This window comes from Myotis yumanensis, unplaced genomic scaffold, assembly GCF_028538775.1.
Source record: "Myotis yumanensis isolate MYYU_CA2020_CCGP unplaced genomic scaffold, mMyoYum1.0.hap1 SCAF_6, whole genome shotgun sequence".
Classification (NCBI taxonomy): domain Eukaryota; kingdom Metazoa; phylum Chordata; class Mammalia; order Chiroptera; family Vespertilionidae; genus Myotis; species Myotis yumanensis.
Window position 1 is genome coordinate 88,425,670 of NW_027223757.1, and position 14,673 is coordinate 88,440,342.

Consider the following 14,673-nt stretch of genomic DNA (forward strand, 5'->3'; position numbering starts at 1 on the left):
AGGTAAAACTGACTCAGTGCGTCAAAAGCTCTGAACACAAAACCCATCAATTTGCCCTGGAGAAACATCTGCTGTTATACGGGTGGATTCAAATAAGGGGTTTCTAATTAAGCCTTTGTTTTCGGAGACAGTGAATGAGTCCACTCTTCTATATGCTACCTGATACTATATATTTATTTTCTTAAGAGGTTTATCTGTGCAATTTACTAAGCTTTTACATGCTCTGTTTATGTCAGTAACTAGTCCACAGTTAGAACCTTAATAAGATGAGTCATTGCATCTTTAAAAAAGACCAGGTCAAGAGTTGTTCCTCTAATGATTTCATTGAACTGTCTCTGGTAAAACTGGAGCTTTTCAGACAGAAATTCAAAGGATGGCACCTATGGGTGGGAAGAGAGGAAAATATAGGTAAGGTCCAAAATTTATAAAAGTATCAACTGTAAAGACACTCCAAAGTAATTCCACATTTTTAAAAACCTATTGCATTTCTAAAAATTTGTCATGGGTTAGTTGACTTTTAATTATTTCCATTTTCAGGGGCCTGAAACCCAGCTTTCCAATATGAAATTATTCCTGACTTTTGCCTTCAAAAACCCCAGCATCCACTCCAACCCACGGTAATGAAGGTTGGAATGTAACAAATATTTTTTTCTGAGTTTTTATTTGCTTTTTAATACTGTTTATGCATTTTTAACAAAATATACAGAGGTTTCACATTCTTTTTTTTTTTTTTTTTTTTTTTTTTTTTTTATTTTCCTCTTAAAGTATTACAAAGGGTATTACATAAGTATCCTTTCCCCCCCCCCCCCCCCCCCCCCCCCCCGCCCTTGACAAACCACTACCCTCCCTTACCCCCCAGTGTCTTATGTCCATTAGTTATGCTTATATGCATGCATACAAGTCCTTCGGTTGATCTCTTACTCCCCTCCCTCCTGCCCCCCAACTCTCTCTGGCCTTCCCACTGCAGTTTGACAATCAGTTTGAGGCAGCTCTGCCTCTGTATCTATTATTGTTCAAAAGTTTGTAATGGTCTTTATTATCCATGAATGAGTGAGATCATGTGGTATTTTTCCTTCATTGACTGGCTTGTTTCACTTAGCATAATGCTCTCCAGTTCCATCCATGATGTTGCAAATGGTAGGAGTTCCTTCTTTTTAACAGCAGCATAGTATTCCATCGTGTAGATGTACCACAGTTTTCTAATCCATTCATCTACAGATGGGCACTTAGGCTGTTTCCAGATCTTAGCTATGGTGAATTGTGCTGCTATGAACATCTGGGTGCATATATCCTTTCTGATAGGTGTTTCTGGTTTCTTGGGATATATTCCTAGTAGTGGGATCACAGGGTCAAATGGGAGTTCCATTTCCAATTTTTTGAGGAACCTCCATACTGCCTTCCATAGTGGCTGCACCAGTCTGCATTCCCACCAGCAGTGCACAAGTGTTCCTTTTTCTCCACATCCTCTCCAGCACTTGTCGTTTGTTGATTTGTTGATGATGGCCATTCTGACAGGTGTGAGATGGTACCTCATTGTTGTTTTGATTTGCATCTCTCAGATGATTAGTGACTTTGAGCATGTTTTCATATGTCTCTTGGCTTTCTGAATGTCCTCTTTTGAAAGGTGTCTATTTAGATCCTTTGCCCATTTTTTGATTGGATTGTTTATCTTCTTTTTGTTAAGTTGTATGAGTTCCCTATAAATTTTGGAGATTAAGCCCTTATCCGATATGACGTTGGCAAATATGTTTTCCCACGAGGTGGGTTTTCTTGTTGTTTTGTTGATGGTTTCTTTTGCTGTGCAGAAGCTTTTTATTTTGATGTAGTCCCATTTGTTCAGTTTCTCTTTAGTTTCAACTGCCCTAGGAGCTGTATCAGTGAAGAAATTGTTTTGGCATATGTCTGAGATTTTGTTGCCTTTGTATTCTTCTAGAATTTTTATGGATTCCTGTCGTACATTTAAGTCCTTTATCCATTTTGAGTTTATTCTTGTGTATGGTGTAAGTTGGTAGTCTAGTTTCATTTTCTTGCATATGTCTGTCCAATTTTCCCAACACCATTTATTGAAGAGACTATCTTGGCTCCATTGTATGTTCATGCCTCCTTTGTCAAAAATTAATTGAGCATATTGGTTCGGGCTAATTTCTGGACTCTCTATTCTATTCCACTGATCTATATGTCTGTTCTTGTGCCAGTACCAGGCAGTTTTGAGAACAGTGGCTTTGTAATACAGCTTGATATCTGGCATTGAGATCCCACCTACTTTGTTCTTTCTCAGGATCGTTGCAGCTATTCGGGGTCTTTTTTTATTCCAGATGAATTTTTGGAGAGTTCGTTCTAGATCTTTGAAGAAGGCCATTGGTATTTTAATGGGAAGTGCGTTGAATGTATAGATTGCTTTGGGTAGTATGGACATTTTAATGATGTTGATTCTACCAATCCAAGAACATGGTATGTTCTTCCATCTGTTTATGTCTTCCTCTATCTCTTTTTTCAACGTCCTGTAGTTTTCTGAGTAGAGGTCTTTAACCTCTTTAGTTAAGTTTATTCCTAGGTATCTTAATTTTTTTGGTGCGATGGTAAATGGGATTGTTTTTCTGATCTCCCTTTCTGAAAGTTCACTGTTGGTGTATAGAAATGCCTCAGATTTCTTGGGGTTAATTTTGTATCCTGCTACATTGCCAAATTCATGTATTAAGTCTAGTAGCTTTTTGATGGAGTCTCTAGGGTTTTGTATGTATAATATCATGTCATCTGCAAATAAGGACAGTTTTACTTCCTCTTTTCCAATTTGGATGCCTTTTATTCCTTCTTCTTGCCTAATTGCAATGGCTAATACTTCCAGTACTATGTTGAACAGGAGTGGTGAGAGTGGGCATCCCTGTCTTGTTCCTGTTCTTAGGGGAAATGGTGTTAGTTTTTGTCCATTGAGTATGATGTTGGCAGTGGGCCTGTCATATATGGCTTTTATTATGTTGAGGTATGATCCTTCTATTCCCACCTTTCTGAGAGTTTTTATCAAAAATGGGTGTTGGATTTTGTCAAATGCTTTTTCTGCATCAATTGATATGACCATGTGGTTTTTTTCTTTCAATTTGTTTATGTGATGTATCACATTTATTGATTTACGGGTGTTGTACCATCCTTGCATCTCTGGGATGAATCCTACTTGGTCATGGTGTATGATCCTTCTGATGTACTGCTGGATCCGATTTGCTAAGATTTTGTTGAGGATTTTGGCATCTATGTTCATGAGGGATATTGGCCTGTAATTCTCTTTCATTGTGATGTCTTTACCTGGTTTTGGTATTAGGGTGATGCTGGCTTCATAGAATGAGCTTGGAAGCGTTCCTTCCTCTTGAATTTTTTGTAGTAGTCTGAGGAGGGTAGGTTTTAGTTCTTCCTTGAATGTTTGGTAGAACTCCCCTGTGAAGCCGTCTGGCCCTGGGCTTTTGTTTGCTGGAAGCTTTCTGATGACTGCTTCAATTTCTTCCATAGTTATTGGCCTATTGAGGTTTTTAGATTCTTCCTGATTGAGTTTTGGAATGTTGTATTTTTCTAGGAATTTGTCCATTTCCTCCAGGTTGTCCAGTTTGTTGGAGTAGAGTTGCTCGTAGTATTGTTTAACAATCATTTGTATTTCTGTGGGGTCTGTTGTTATTTCGCCTCTATCATTTCTGATTTGGTTTATTTGGGACCTCTCTCTTTGCTTCTTGGTGAGCCTGGCTAGGGGTTTGTCAATCTTGTTTATCCTTTCAAAGAACCAGCTCTTGGTTTCATTGATTTTCTGTATTGTTTTTTTGGTCTCTATTTCATTGATTTCTGCTCTAATCTTTATTATCTCCTTCCTTCTGCTCACTCTGGGGTTTTCTTGTTGCTCTCTTTCTAATTCTTTGAGTTGTAGAGTTAGATGATTGACTACCATTTTTTCTTGTTTTTTGAGATAGGCCTGTAGAGCTATAAACTTCCCTCTCAGGACTGCTTTCATTGTGTCCCAGAGGTTTTGGATTGTTGTGTTTTCATTGTCATTAGTGTCCAGGATGTTTTTAATTTCTTCTTTGATGTCATCGGTAACCCAATCAATATTTAATAACATGCTATTCAGCTTCCAAGTGTTTGAGTATTTTGGGTTGTTTTTATTGTAGTTTATTTCTAACATTATGCCATCGTGGTCTGTGAAGAAGCTTTTTATGATTTCAATCTTCTTGAATTTGTGGAGACTTTGCTTGTGACCCAATATGTGGTCTATTTTTGAATATGTCCCATGAGCACCTGAGAGGAATGTATATTCCGCAGCTGTGGGGTGAAGTGTTCTGAAGATGTCAATTAAGTCCATCTGATCTAGTGAGTCATTTAGGATTGCTGTTTCTTTGCTGAGTTTTTGTCTAGCGGATTTATCCAGTGATGTCAGTGGTGTATTAAAGTCCCCTACTATGATTGTATTGTTGTCGATCTCTCCCCTGATATCTTCCAGAAGTTTTCTTATGTATGTGGGTGCTCCTGCATTGGGTGCATATATGTTTACCAGGGTTATATCTTCTTGTTGTATTGATCCCTTTAGTATTATGAAGTGGCCTTCCTTATCTCTGGTTATGGCCTTCACTTTGAGATGTACTTTGTCAGATATAAGTATTGCTACCCCAGCTTTCTTTTCCTTTCCATTTGCGTGAAAGATATTTTTCCATCCCTTCACTTTCAGTCTGTGTGAGTCCCTTCTAATGAGGTGGGTCTCTTGTAGACAGCAGATGTATGGGTCATGTTTTTTTATCCATTCAGCCACTCGATGTCTTTTGGTTGGAGCATTTAGTCCATTTACATTTAAAGTTATTATTGAAAGGTATTTGTTTGTAGCCATTTCTTTTTGTGTGTGTGTGTGTGGCTGTTTTCTTTCTGAGCTTGATATTTCTTCTTTTTACACCAGTCCCTTTAGCATTTCTTGCATGGCTGGCTTGGTGGTGATAAACTCCCTTAGCCCTTTTTTGTCTGTGAAGCTTCTTATTTCCCCTTCAATTTTGAATGATAGCCTTGCTGGATAGAGTATTCTTGGATTCAGTCCTTTGCTTTGCATCACTTTGTAGATTTCCGTCCATTCTTTTCTGGCCTGATGTGTTTCTGTTGAGAAATCATTTGATAATCTAATGGGAGATCCCTTGTATGTTACTTTCCGTCTCTCTCTTGCAGCCTGTAAGATTCTCTCTTTATCCTGAACATTTGCCATGGTAATTATGATGTGTCTTGGTGTGGGTCTTTTCGGGTTCACCTTGTTTGGGACTCTCTGGGCTTGTGTGACTTTTTTCTTCCCCACCTCAGGGAAGTTTTCTGATATTATTTCTTCGAATAGGTTTTCTAATCCATGTTCATCTTTCTGTTGTTCTGGCACCCCTATTATTCGTATGTTGTTTCGTTTCATGTTGTCCCAAAGCTCCCTTAGGCTCTCCTCCTGTCTTTTAATTTTTTTCTCCATTTGCCGTACAGTTTGAGTGTGTTTTGCTTCCTTGTCTTCTAATTCACTAATTCGGTCCTCCGCTTCTCCCAGTCTACTGTTGATACTTTCAATGGAGTTTTTTATTGAAGCTATGTCACTCTTCATTTCTTCTTGGGACTTACTTAAGTTGTTGATTTTTTCATCTGTTTCTTCTAGCTTCTTGCATAAGTAGTTGAGTTTTTCATCTGTTTCTTCTTGCTTCTTGAACATGTGGTGCATGTACTCTAGGAAACTTATTCTGAATTCTTTTTCCGTCATGTTGCATATCTCTGTCTCACTTAGCTGCTTTTCTGGCGAGTCCTCCTTTTCTTTCCTTTGGGGGTTTCTTTGCCTACCCATGTTTGATCTCGCTGACATATGTAGATGTTGAGGTGTTCAGTGGCTGCTCCCTGGGTGGCAGGGGCTCCTTGGGTTGTGGTTGCTGCTCAGACGGTTGTGGTAGCAGCTACTTTCCAGTTGGCAGCAGCTCCTCTGGTGGGTGTTGTTCACAGCTGTGTTGGCTCTTCTGGCTGGTGGGGGGAGGCTTCACATACAGTTGCTGTTCCACAGACAGAGGGTGTGGTGATCAGGAGGCTGTGGTGATCAGGAGGCTGCGGTGATCAGGGGGCTGCTGTTGCTTGGATCTGCTGCGTTGATTTAAAGGCACAAAATACAACAGAGCAAGGCACAACGTACCAGGCACTGAACACAAGTATATTCACAATATTAATAACTCCAAATAAAGGTGATCACCCGAATTAAGAGTATTAGGGGATAAGGGAGAAAGAAGAGAAGAAGATAAAAGAGAGAACAGAAAAGAAAAATAAGAAAAAAACAAACAAAAAAGGAGTGCAAAAATAGAATTGGGAAAAAAGAGGGGGGAAAAAAGAGAGCGAAAAAAGAGAATGAAGTAGAAGTGGGGAAGAGACTCCCCGTATGAGGAGCAAACTCCAATAGAACTGCCACTAATCTCAACAAATTCCAGCAACAGATCCCTGGAGATGAATGCAAACTACAAACCACCAATAATATCCAGAGGGGTAAGGGAAAACAGAAGCACAAAAATAGCTGGGGTGGGGTGGGGGAGGGAAGGGAAAAACCAGCAGAAAAAAAAAAGAAAAAGAAAAAGAAAAAGAAAAACAACCTCACAACCAGTCCTAAAAAAGAAGAAAAAACACAAAACAAAACAAACAAACAAATTAAAAAAAAAAAAAAAAAAAAAAAAAAAAGCCCAATATATTCAACAATCAAGAAAACAATAGAAAGATAAGAGAGAAAAAAAAAAATGGTTGGAAAGTGAAGAAGGATAAAGAATAGGTGTATAAGGATTTAGAGCAGTAGATTGGAAATAGGATATATAAGTAGGGTGGAATTAGACAGGGGGTAAAAAGAGGGAATTGGGAAAGTCTGGAGCAGGAATAGGGTAAGAGAAACAGGACACCAAAAGGGGAAAAGTAAGGAAGAGGGTTTTAGCAAAGAGGTGGAATTGAGATAGGGAAAATTAATGCTAAAGGAACGATGAAAATAGAATGGAGAACACTAATCCCAAAAGAAAATAAAGAGAAAATAAAATGGCACTTTAAAAAATGGTAAAATGGTAGGAGTAATAATACTGGTTAAAAATAAAAATGTGGTAATTGAAAGGGTAAAATCAGGTGATGGAAAAAGAAGAAAAAGAGAAAAAAAAAATTGGTTTCTTAGTAAAAAGGTGAAAAAATTAAAAAGAAAAAGAAAAAGAAAAAATTTGCAGTAGTGATGGTCTTTCGGTTCTTCTACTCTTCAGCCTGGTTCGCCTTGGTCCTGCCAGGTATTTAGGAGAGTGTTGCCTGCATTACACTGTTCCTCCGTGTTGTAAATCACAGTCCTGATTTTAAAGCAGGCCGTATTTGTGATCCAGTCTGCCTTAATTTGTATTCCCCTAAGAGTCAGTTTGTGGCTCAACCTCTGGGTGGCAGTGTTTTTGGGTTGGCCTCTGAGGCTATACAGCTTCTCTATCCTTTTTTAATCCTTACCCTGCTCTGTGTTGTTGGTGGGACTGAAAATCCCTCTATGGGCCAGACCCTGGTAACTCCCAGGGACTAATCAGCTTGTTTTAGTCCTTTATCTCATACAGGGTGGAATCTGGGTGTGGCTGTGCTCCTTGCCTGGGGGGCTGGGGGGAGGAATTCCACCCTCTGGAGGAATGGCTGCCCCAGTCCTGGGCCCAGGGGGGTCTCAGCACTCAATTCGCTGCCACCTCCTCCGGCTCCCCCTCTTTCCTCAGCCTCTCCCCAGATTCCCCTCGTCTGCACCTTCACCCTCTCTTCAGCACAGGTGAGTGTCTGTATCCGAACTGTCCTATGAGCAGGGTTCAGTGAAAACAAAGAAACAGACAAACGCCGGCCGGCCGCGGAAACGCTCCTCTTACCGGTCTGGGAAACGCTCCTCTTACCAGCACTGCATGGTCTGGGAAACGCTCCTCTCTTATGGGCACTGCACGGTCTGATCAGTTCCTCAGGATGCCCCCTTTAGTCTCAGTTCTCCGCAATCACAAAATCCAAATCTCAAATCTCCTGGCGCCAGCAAACCCGCGGAACTCCTTACCCTGGTCAGGGTCTGTGTCTGTCCCAAGAGACGCGGCTGTCTGCCATGCGGTCTCCCTCCGACCCTCTGGGCTCAGGTCTGGCAAACTTTCCTGCCCAGATCCCTGGTTTTTAACCTTTCCAGGGGAGGTCTGCCCTTCCAGGCTGCAAGCCCTCTCACCAGCTGAGTAAATTTGCCAATTCGGGGTGGGTGTTATTAGTTTCAGCTGCTTACTCCGTTTGCTCCGGGACAAGACCTGGGACGCGTCTGCCTATATCGCCGCCATCTTGCTTCCGGTTTCACATTCTTTATGTAGTCAAATTGTTCTGAAATAAATATTCACGTATTTGCTTTGCAAATTGTTCCTCCCCATTTATTTTTTGATCAACATGCACTCCAGAATTGCTCCGCATCCCTTTGGAGTCTTATTTCAAACTTCATTAAACCTATGCATTAATTTAGGAAGCCCGATGGGTCATTCAACCAAGTAGAGTTTTATCATGTTTATTCCTAGGTATTTTACATATTTTTGCTGTTGAGTAAAATACTTTTAGGCTACATTTTCTATCTTGTGATTTTTTAGCAAGAGTTGGCAAACTTTTTCTGTAAAGGGAAAGATAGTGACTATTGTAGGCTTTGGGGCCCGTGTGGTCTCTGGAGGCTACTCAGAGCTCGGCTCCTGTCCCGTGAAAGCTCTCAGACATTTATAAACAAGTGGGCGTGGCTGTGTCCCAAAAACCGCTGTATTATGAACCCTGGTGCTTCAAGTCCGTATAATTTTCACGTGACACAATGCTATTATTCTTTTGCTTTTCTCCTACCCACTTAAGAATGTAAAAATCATTCTTAGCTCACAAATCTAACAAAACACAGGCAGTCAGCTGGAGGTGGCCCATAGACTATAATTTGCTAACCTCTGGTATAGAGGATAGTTCCTGAGTTTTATATTTATATCATACTTGGTCATCTTACTGAACTCTTAGCACTTAAAAGAGATTTTAAATTCTCTTGGTTTATATGAAGAGATAATCATATCATCTGCAAGTAAATGGTATTTTGGGGGGGGGGGTTTCCCATCTGATAATTTTTTTTAAAATATATTTTATTGATTTTTTACAGAGAGGAAGGGAGAGAGATAGAGAGTTAGAAACATCGATGAGAGAGAGACATCGATCAGCTGCCTCCTGCACATCTACCACTGAGGATGTGCCCGCAACCCAGGTACATGCCCTTGACCGGAATCGAACCTGGGACCTTTCAGTCCGCAGGCCAACGCTCTATCCACTGAGCCAAACCGGTTTTGGCTCCCATCTGATAATTACATCTATTTTCTTTTTGCCATTTTGTTGCAGTGCCTAGAACTTTCAAACCAATTCTCTATATATAAAAGCCTAAGTGACCGTTATGACTGGTCAACCAAACACTCAACACAGGAGCTGCCCCCTGGTGGTCAGTGTGCTCCCACAGCCAACCTCCCTGGGCCGACCAACCTCCCGCAGTCCCTCCCCCAGGCCGGCTGGCTGGCCTTGACTGACCCCAATCGGGACTGGGACAGACGGCCCCGATCAGCCCAATTGCCAGCCGGGCCGAGGGACCCCACCCATGCACAAAATCTGTGCACCAGGCCTCTAGTATTAAATAATAGTGATAAGATCAAGCATCCTTGTCTTGTACCTAACTTTCATGGGATCGCTGCTAAATTTAATTGGAAGAAATATTTTACACTTTGTGTATGATGATATGAATCACAACTGATAACTAATGTAGAAGTTACAGTGACTCCATGGCAAGGCTCCAATATAGGGAGAAATTTCTAGTTAAGCGAGTGATCCTCAAAAAATTCTCTTTAAAGGTGAAAATAAATACCAGTTCATAGATTTTGGGCACTTCAAATATACTGTCTTCAGGTTCATCACCAGTCGGTTCAGGCATCTCACGGAGAAAATCTACAAAGTATGGCTCAGGATGAATATACGATATCACCTCCGAGTTGATATTTTCTTCAATTGCACGAACAATATGTGCATTGAACCACTGCTCGTCCTCAGGCATTACAAATCTGCAAGAAGAGTCCAGTAGTAAAAATGCAAAATGTGGAGGCATCTTTCCTCACCGAGCGTGGTTTCGACCCCTCTCCACCTCCTCTGGCCCCATCCCGCACCTCCGTCACATCAGCAAAGGGAAACACTGTTCTGCCTTCTGATAAGAAGGACCGAACCCAGCTAACAGAGTTGTAACATTCACAGTGTTACTTACAGAAAATACTGACGAGGAGAGACCCTCCTTGACCAAACTGAGGCTCCTCTGAATACTCTTCCCTCGGCTTTGCTACTTCCATGCCCTTCTCTGCATCACCCGATTTTAGCACAAATCTTGTTAAGTACATTTAACCAGAATCCTCCACCCCCAATATCTGATCACCCTCGTGTGTGACCAAATTCCACATTCTCCTTCATCCCCCTGGGGTAACATGTGATCGCCTGGCCTGCAAGAATCCTACTTAGGTCCATTGAGCCAGAATTCCCCTATACCTGAGGTTTCCTCTTGCTGATTTTCCACCTGCCAACCTTCCGCACCCTGTTCCTTGCCTATAAACTCTCACTTCTTCCTTTTTGGGTTTGGAGTTGAGCCTCTGCCCACTATTGTAAAGCCCCATGGCAGCAGTCCCTCTACTATCACGACAGTCGACAGTCGCTTTAACCAGTGTCATGAATAATTGTTTTGTTTAACAACACAGGTGAGTCAACTGGGTGAGGTCAAAGGTCCCTAAAACTTGCAATAAGAGTGCAGAAGTGACAGTCAGTGTGGGCGCACATCCTCTTTCTGGGTTTGTGGGCACACAGTGCATGAAGGTCCTTTTCAGACTTACGGTATCGGGGGGACGAGAGGAGGATGGGGACTGACACTGGACAAATGTCACCTGTGTGTGAGACACTGGTGGCCTTTGCAACTTGGTAAGACTGACGTTACCCTCCACGTTTCACAGAGGGGGACACAGGCTCAGAATGAGGACTGAGTTTATGTACCAGATTTTACCCCAAAACTACACAGAGCTCCAATTTTTTAGAAAATGTAAGTCACTAAAATTTGCCTCTGAATGTTACCAGCTCTCTTATAATGTGGTGATTTCAAAAGATGTCCTGTTGAATGTGGCACAGCAATCTTTTCAAGGCGACCAGCAGGTGGGAAACGGCATCGATGCCTCAGAAGCCCCAGAGAAAACTAAGACACTATTCCTTACTCTACTCATTCACTACTCCTCACTCTACTGATTCACTACTCCTTACTCCACTGACTCACTACTCATTACTCTACTGATTCACTACTCCTTACTCCACTCATTCACTACTCCTTACTCCGCTGACTCACTACTCCTTACTCCACTGACTCACTACTCCTTACTCCACTGATTCACTACTCCTTACTCTACTGATTCATTACTCCTTACTCTACTGATTCATTACTCATTACTCACTGATTTTCTTCTCCTTACTCCACTGATTCACTACTCCTTACTCCACTGGTTCACTATTTGTTACTCCACTGATTCACTACACCTTACTCCACTGATTCACTACTCCTTACTCCACTGACTCACTACTCATTACTCACTGATTCACTACTCCTTACTCTACTGATTCACTACTCCTTACTCCACTGATTCACTACTCCTTACTCCACTGACTCACTATTTGTTACTCCACTGATTCACTACACCTTACTCCACTGACTCACTATTTGTTACTCCACTGATTCACTACTCATTACTCCACTGACTCACTGCTCTTTACTCCACTGATTCACTACTCCTTACTCCACTGACTCACCACTCCTTGCTCTACTGACTCACTACTCCTTACTCTACTGATTTGAGCAGACAATGCTGGAGTTAATCTATTGTATACACTTTTTGTTGTTGTTGTTAATCCTCACCAGAGGATATTTTCCCATTGATTTTTAGAGAGTGGAAGGAAGAAGGAGAGACACAAAGAGAGAAACATCAATGTGAGAAAGACACATGGATTGGTTGCCTCCCACATGCGCCCGACCTTGTCTGGAGACATCGCTGGAGACCAGGGCTGGGGATCAAGTCTGCAAGTAAGGTGAGCCCTTGACCGTTGCCTCCCACATGCGCCCGACCTTGTCTGGAGGCATCACTAGAGACCAGGGCTGGGGATCAAGTCTGCAAGTAAGGTGAGCCCTTGACCGGAATCAAATTCGGGACCCTTCAGTCCACAGGTTGACACTCTACCCAGTGAGCCAAACCGTTGAGGGTGACTATATAAACTTTGACATAGAACATTGAACCCAGGCACTGTGATACACACCTGTCTGCAATGACTCTGTTGCACTCGTGTTTGAAAAGTGACAGGAGAACAGAGATCGAATTACACTCGTCAGCTCTTATGTTTAACATCCCTTGCCAAATTCTGGAAAGATCTCGAAGATTGAAAATGTAATGAAATTTAGAAGGAGTTGGCAGCATCTTCACCTAGAGATAAAAAACAAAAGAGTGACACTCATTCACTTTTCTGATAAACTAAAAGTAGAAGTGTTTTTAGAACTATTTTATTTCACAAGTCCTATTTTAAATTAAATAGGCTTAGCATTAAACCAACGTTAAGTTTATATTTTCATTAGCGTTGATGGAGAGAACACATAAACCACCATAGAATGTAAAGGAGCATAAGCCCTTGAATGGGAGGGATTCAAGCATGACATACGGGACACAGATCCCAGCCCGTTCTACCACCACTAGCTGGCTTTGAACAAGTCACTTCCCCTGACTTCTTAAAAACGATGTGAGTTGTCAGAATGAGCATTCCTGGTCATTACCACCTCATTAGTGTTATTCGGAAATAGGTCCTAACAAAACACGGTGTGAGCTGGTCACCAGGTTCACTTCTCAAGTCAACAATGATTATGTTCTATAGACTGTCTGATCAGGGGCCTTCATGAGCTTGTATTTCCACATGTACATCTGTATATTGAAATCTAAGTTCCACAAAGGGGACCCAGGCTCAGTCCACAGGCTCTCATATGTCTGCACACCTGGAATAAATCGGCAGACACATAGTCTGATGTGCAGCTGTTAGTACTAGGTGGTGTTCCTGGGTTTTGTTTGTTTGTTTGAACACTAATTTACTTATTATTCCTACCAACTTGTAGAATCTAAACAGGCACAGCTGTATCCATGACCAGGTGGGGATAAACTTCAGGTGTAGCAGGTGTGGGGGGCACTGCTGGCCATGAGGAGAGTGTATTGGCATCATCAGCATCGCTTTCCAAAGCGAAGCTATAATTCTGGAGAAACAGAGCAGACTTTCCACAGGATGCGTTCAGGAGTACACGTTCCCTTCTGTTCCCTCGTGGAATGAGCCCTCTCTTTGTTGAACTAGTCTCCCATTGAGTTTGGAGAACGATTTTCACAGGCTAATTCACAGTGGAAGTAAAAACAGCAGGTAGCAAAGGAGAGAGAATGAAGAGAAGTGTTCTTTCCCTCTTTGCTCAGTTCCATGCTGAGTGGAAATGTAAATCATACACTTATGTTACAGATATGCAAAAATAAAGGGACAAGGCCATGGGAATGCTGCTTTTCCTTCTTTGCTGTAAAAGACAGCCATCAGCAACTGGAGTGGCCGTTAAAGAGAATTAGGTAGGTGCTGCTCATTTATGAACCTGCTTCTTTCCTTCTCTTCTAGTGCCTCCCTTTAATTTTTTTGTCAACTTCCTTCTTTTCGGACCTGCTTCTGCTTTAGAGCTACGTTAAGTTCTATGAAGGTGAAGCGATGCACAGCGAGTGGATTAAAAGTGTGTTTTGTGAAGACGGGGGATTTGAAAAAATATCGATAAAGAAGGCTGTTTATCTGGGGGTGGGCAGAGGAGGAAAACTTACTTATTTTTCAATGACAATGTTTGAGCACCTCCCACTGCCCTGAGAAGACACCCAGTAAACGAGACCGCTAGGTCTGCTGCCCTCAGGGAGCTTCCGATCTAGTGGGAAGCCAACAATACGTAGGAAATAGGCATATTGATAGAGAAACAATAATGATATAAATCGTGGTTAGAACAAACGGAGTCCTGAGACAGAGAATGCCTGAGATGAGGCCCCGGACAGGCACTTTGGAGGAAATGAAGGTCAGGAGGACGAGAATCAGTCACATGAAGTGTCCTGGCTCCGAGGTGGAGAAAGGCGTCATGGCTGGAGCAGAAGGTGGGAGGGAGACAGGTGAGCAGGGCCAGCTCAGGGCGAGGGCACAGCCCCAGCCAGGTGGTGGCTTTCACTGTGAATGTGACTGGGAACCTACTAGTGCTTTTGAGGAGAAGAAAGGCTCTCTGGGTTACTTCCTGTAAAAGCGTCTCAGGACTGTGGCAGGACAGTCTCAAGGAGGGCAGGCAAGGAGGCTGGCTAGGAAGGTGCTGCGTGGTCCGGGCAGGTGACGGAAGCCCCCATCAGGGCTCACGGTGAGGTGGCTCTAAGCTCTCAGCGTGGGGCACATTGTGAAAGCAGGTCCTGAGACTTGCAGCTGGAATCAGGGGATGGGACAAGTGGAGCGTGGGCCAGTTTTCAGCCCGGGGAGCAGGACAGTTGTTGCTGGTAACTGAGATGCATAAGGCTGGGAAGGGGCACATTTAAGGACAATCAG

General features: G+C 42.4%; 1 protein-coding gene across 1 annotated transcript in view; it reads right to left on the reverse strand.

Annotated features, from left to right (window-relative positions):
• DNAH8 (dynein axonemal heavy chain 8) overlaps positions 1–14,673 on the reverse strand; it is a 274,964-nt gene that overhangs the window by 109,549 nt on the left and 150,742 nt on the right. Inside the window, exons 55-57 of the mRNA XM_070418643.1 lie at positions 12,355–12,518; positions 9,893–10,085; positions 258–380 (exon numbers count right to left, since the gene is read on the reverse strand). Coding sequence (XP_070274744.1) covers positions 258–380; positions 9,893–10,085; positions 12,355–12,518 — 480 coding nt within the window. The remainder of the gene's footprint in view (positions 1–257; positions 381–9,892; positions 10,086–12,354; positions 12,519–14,673) is intronic.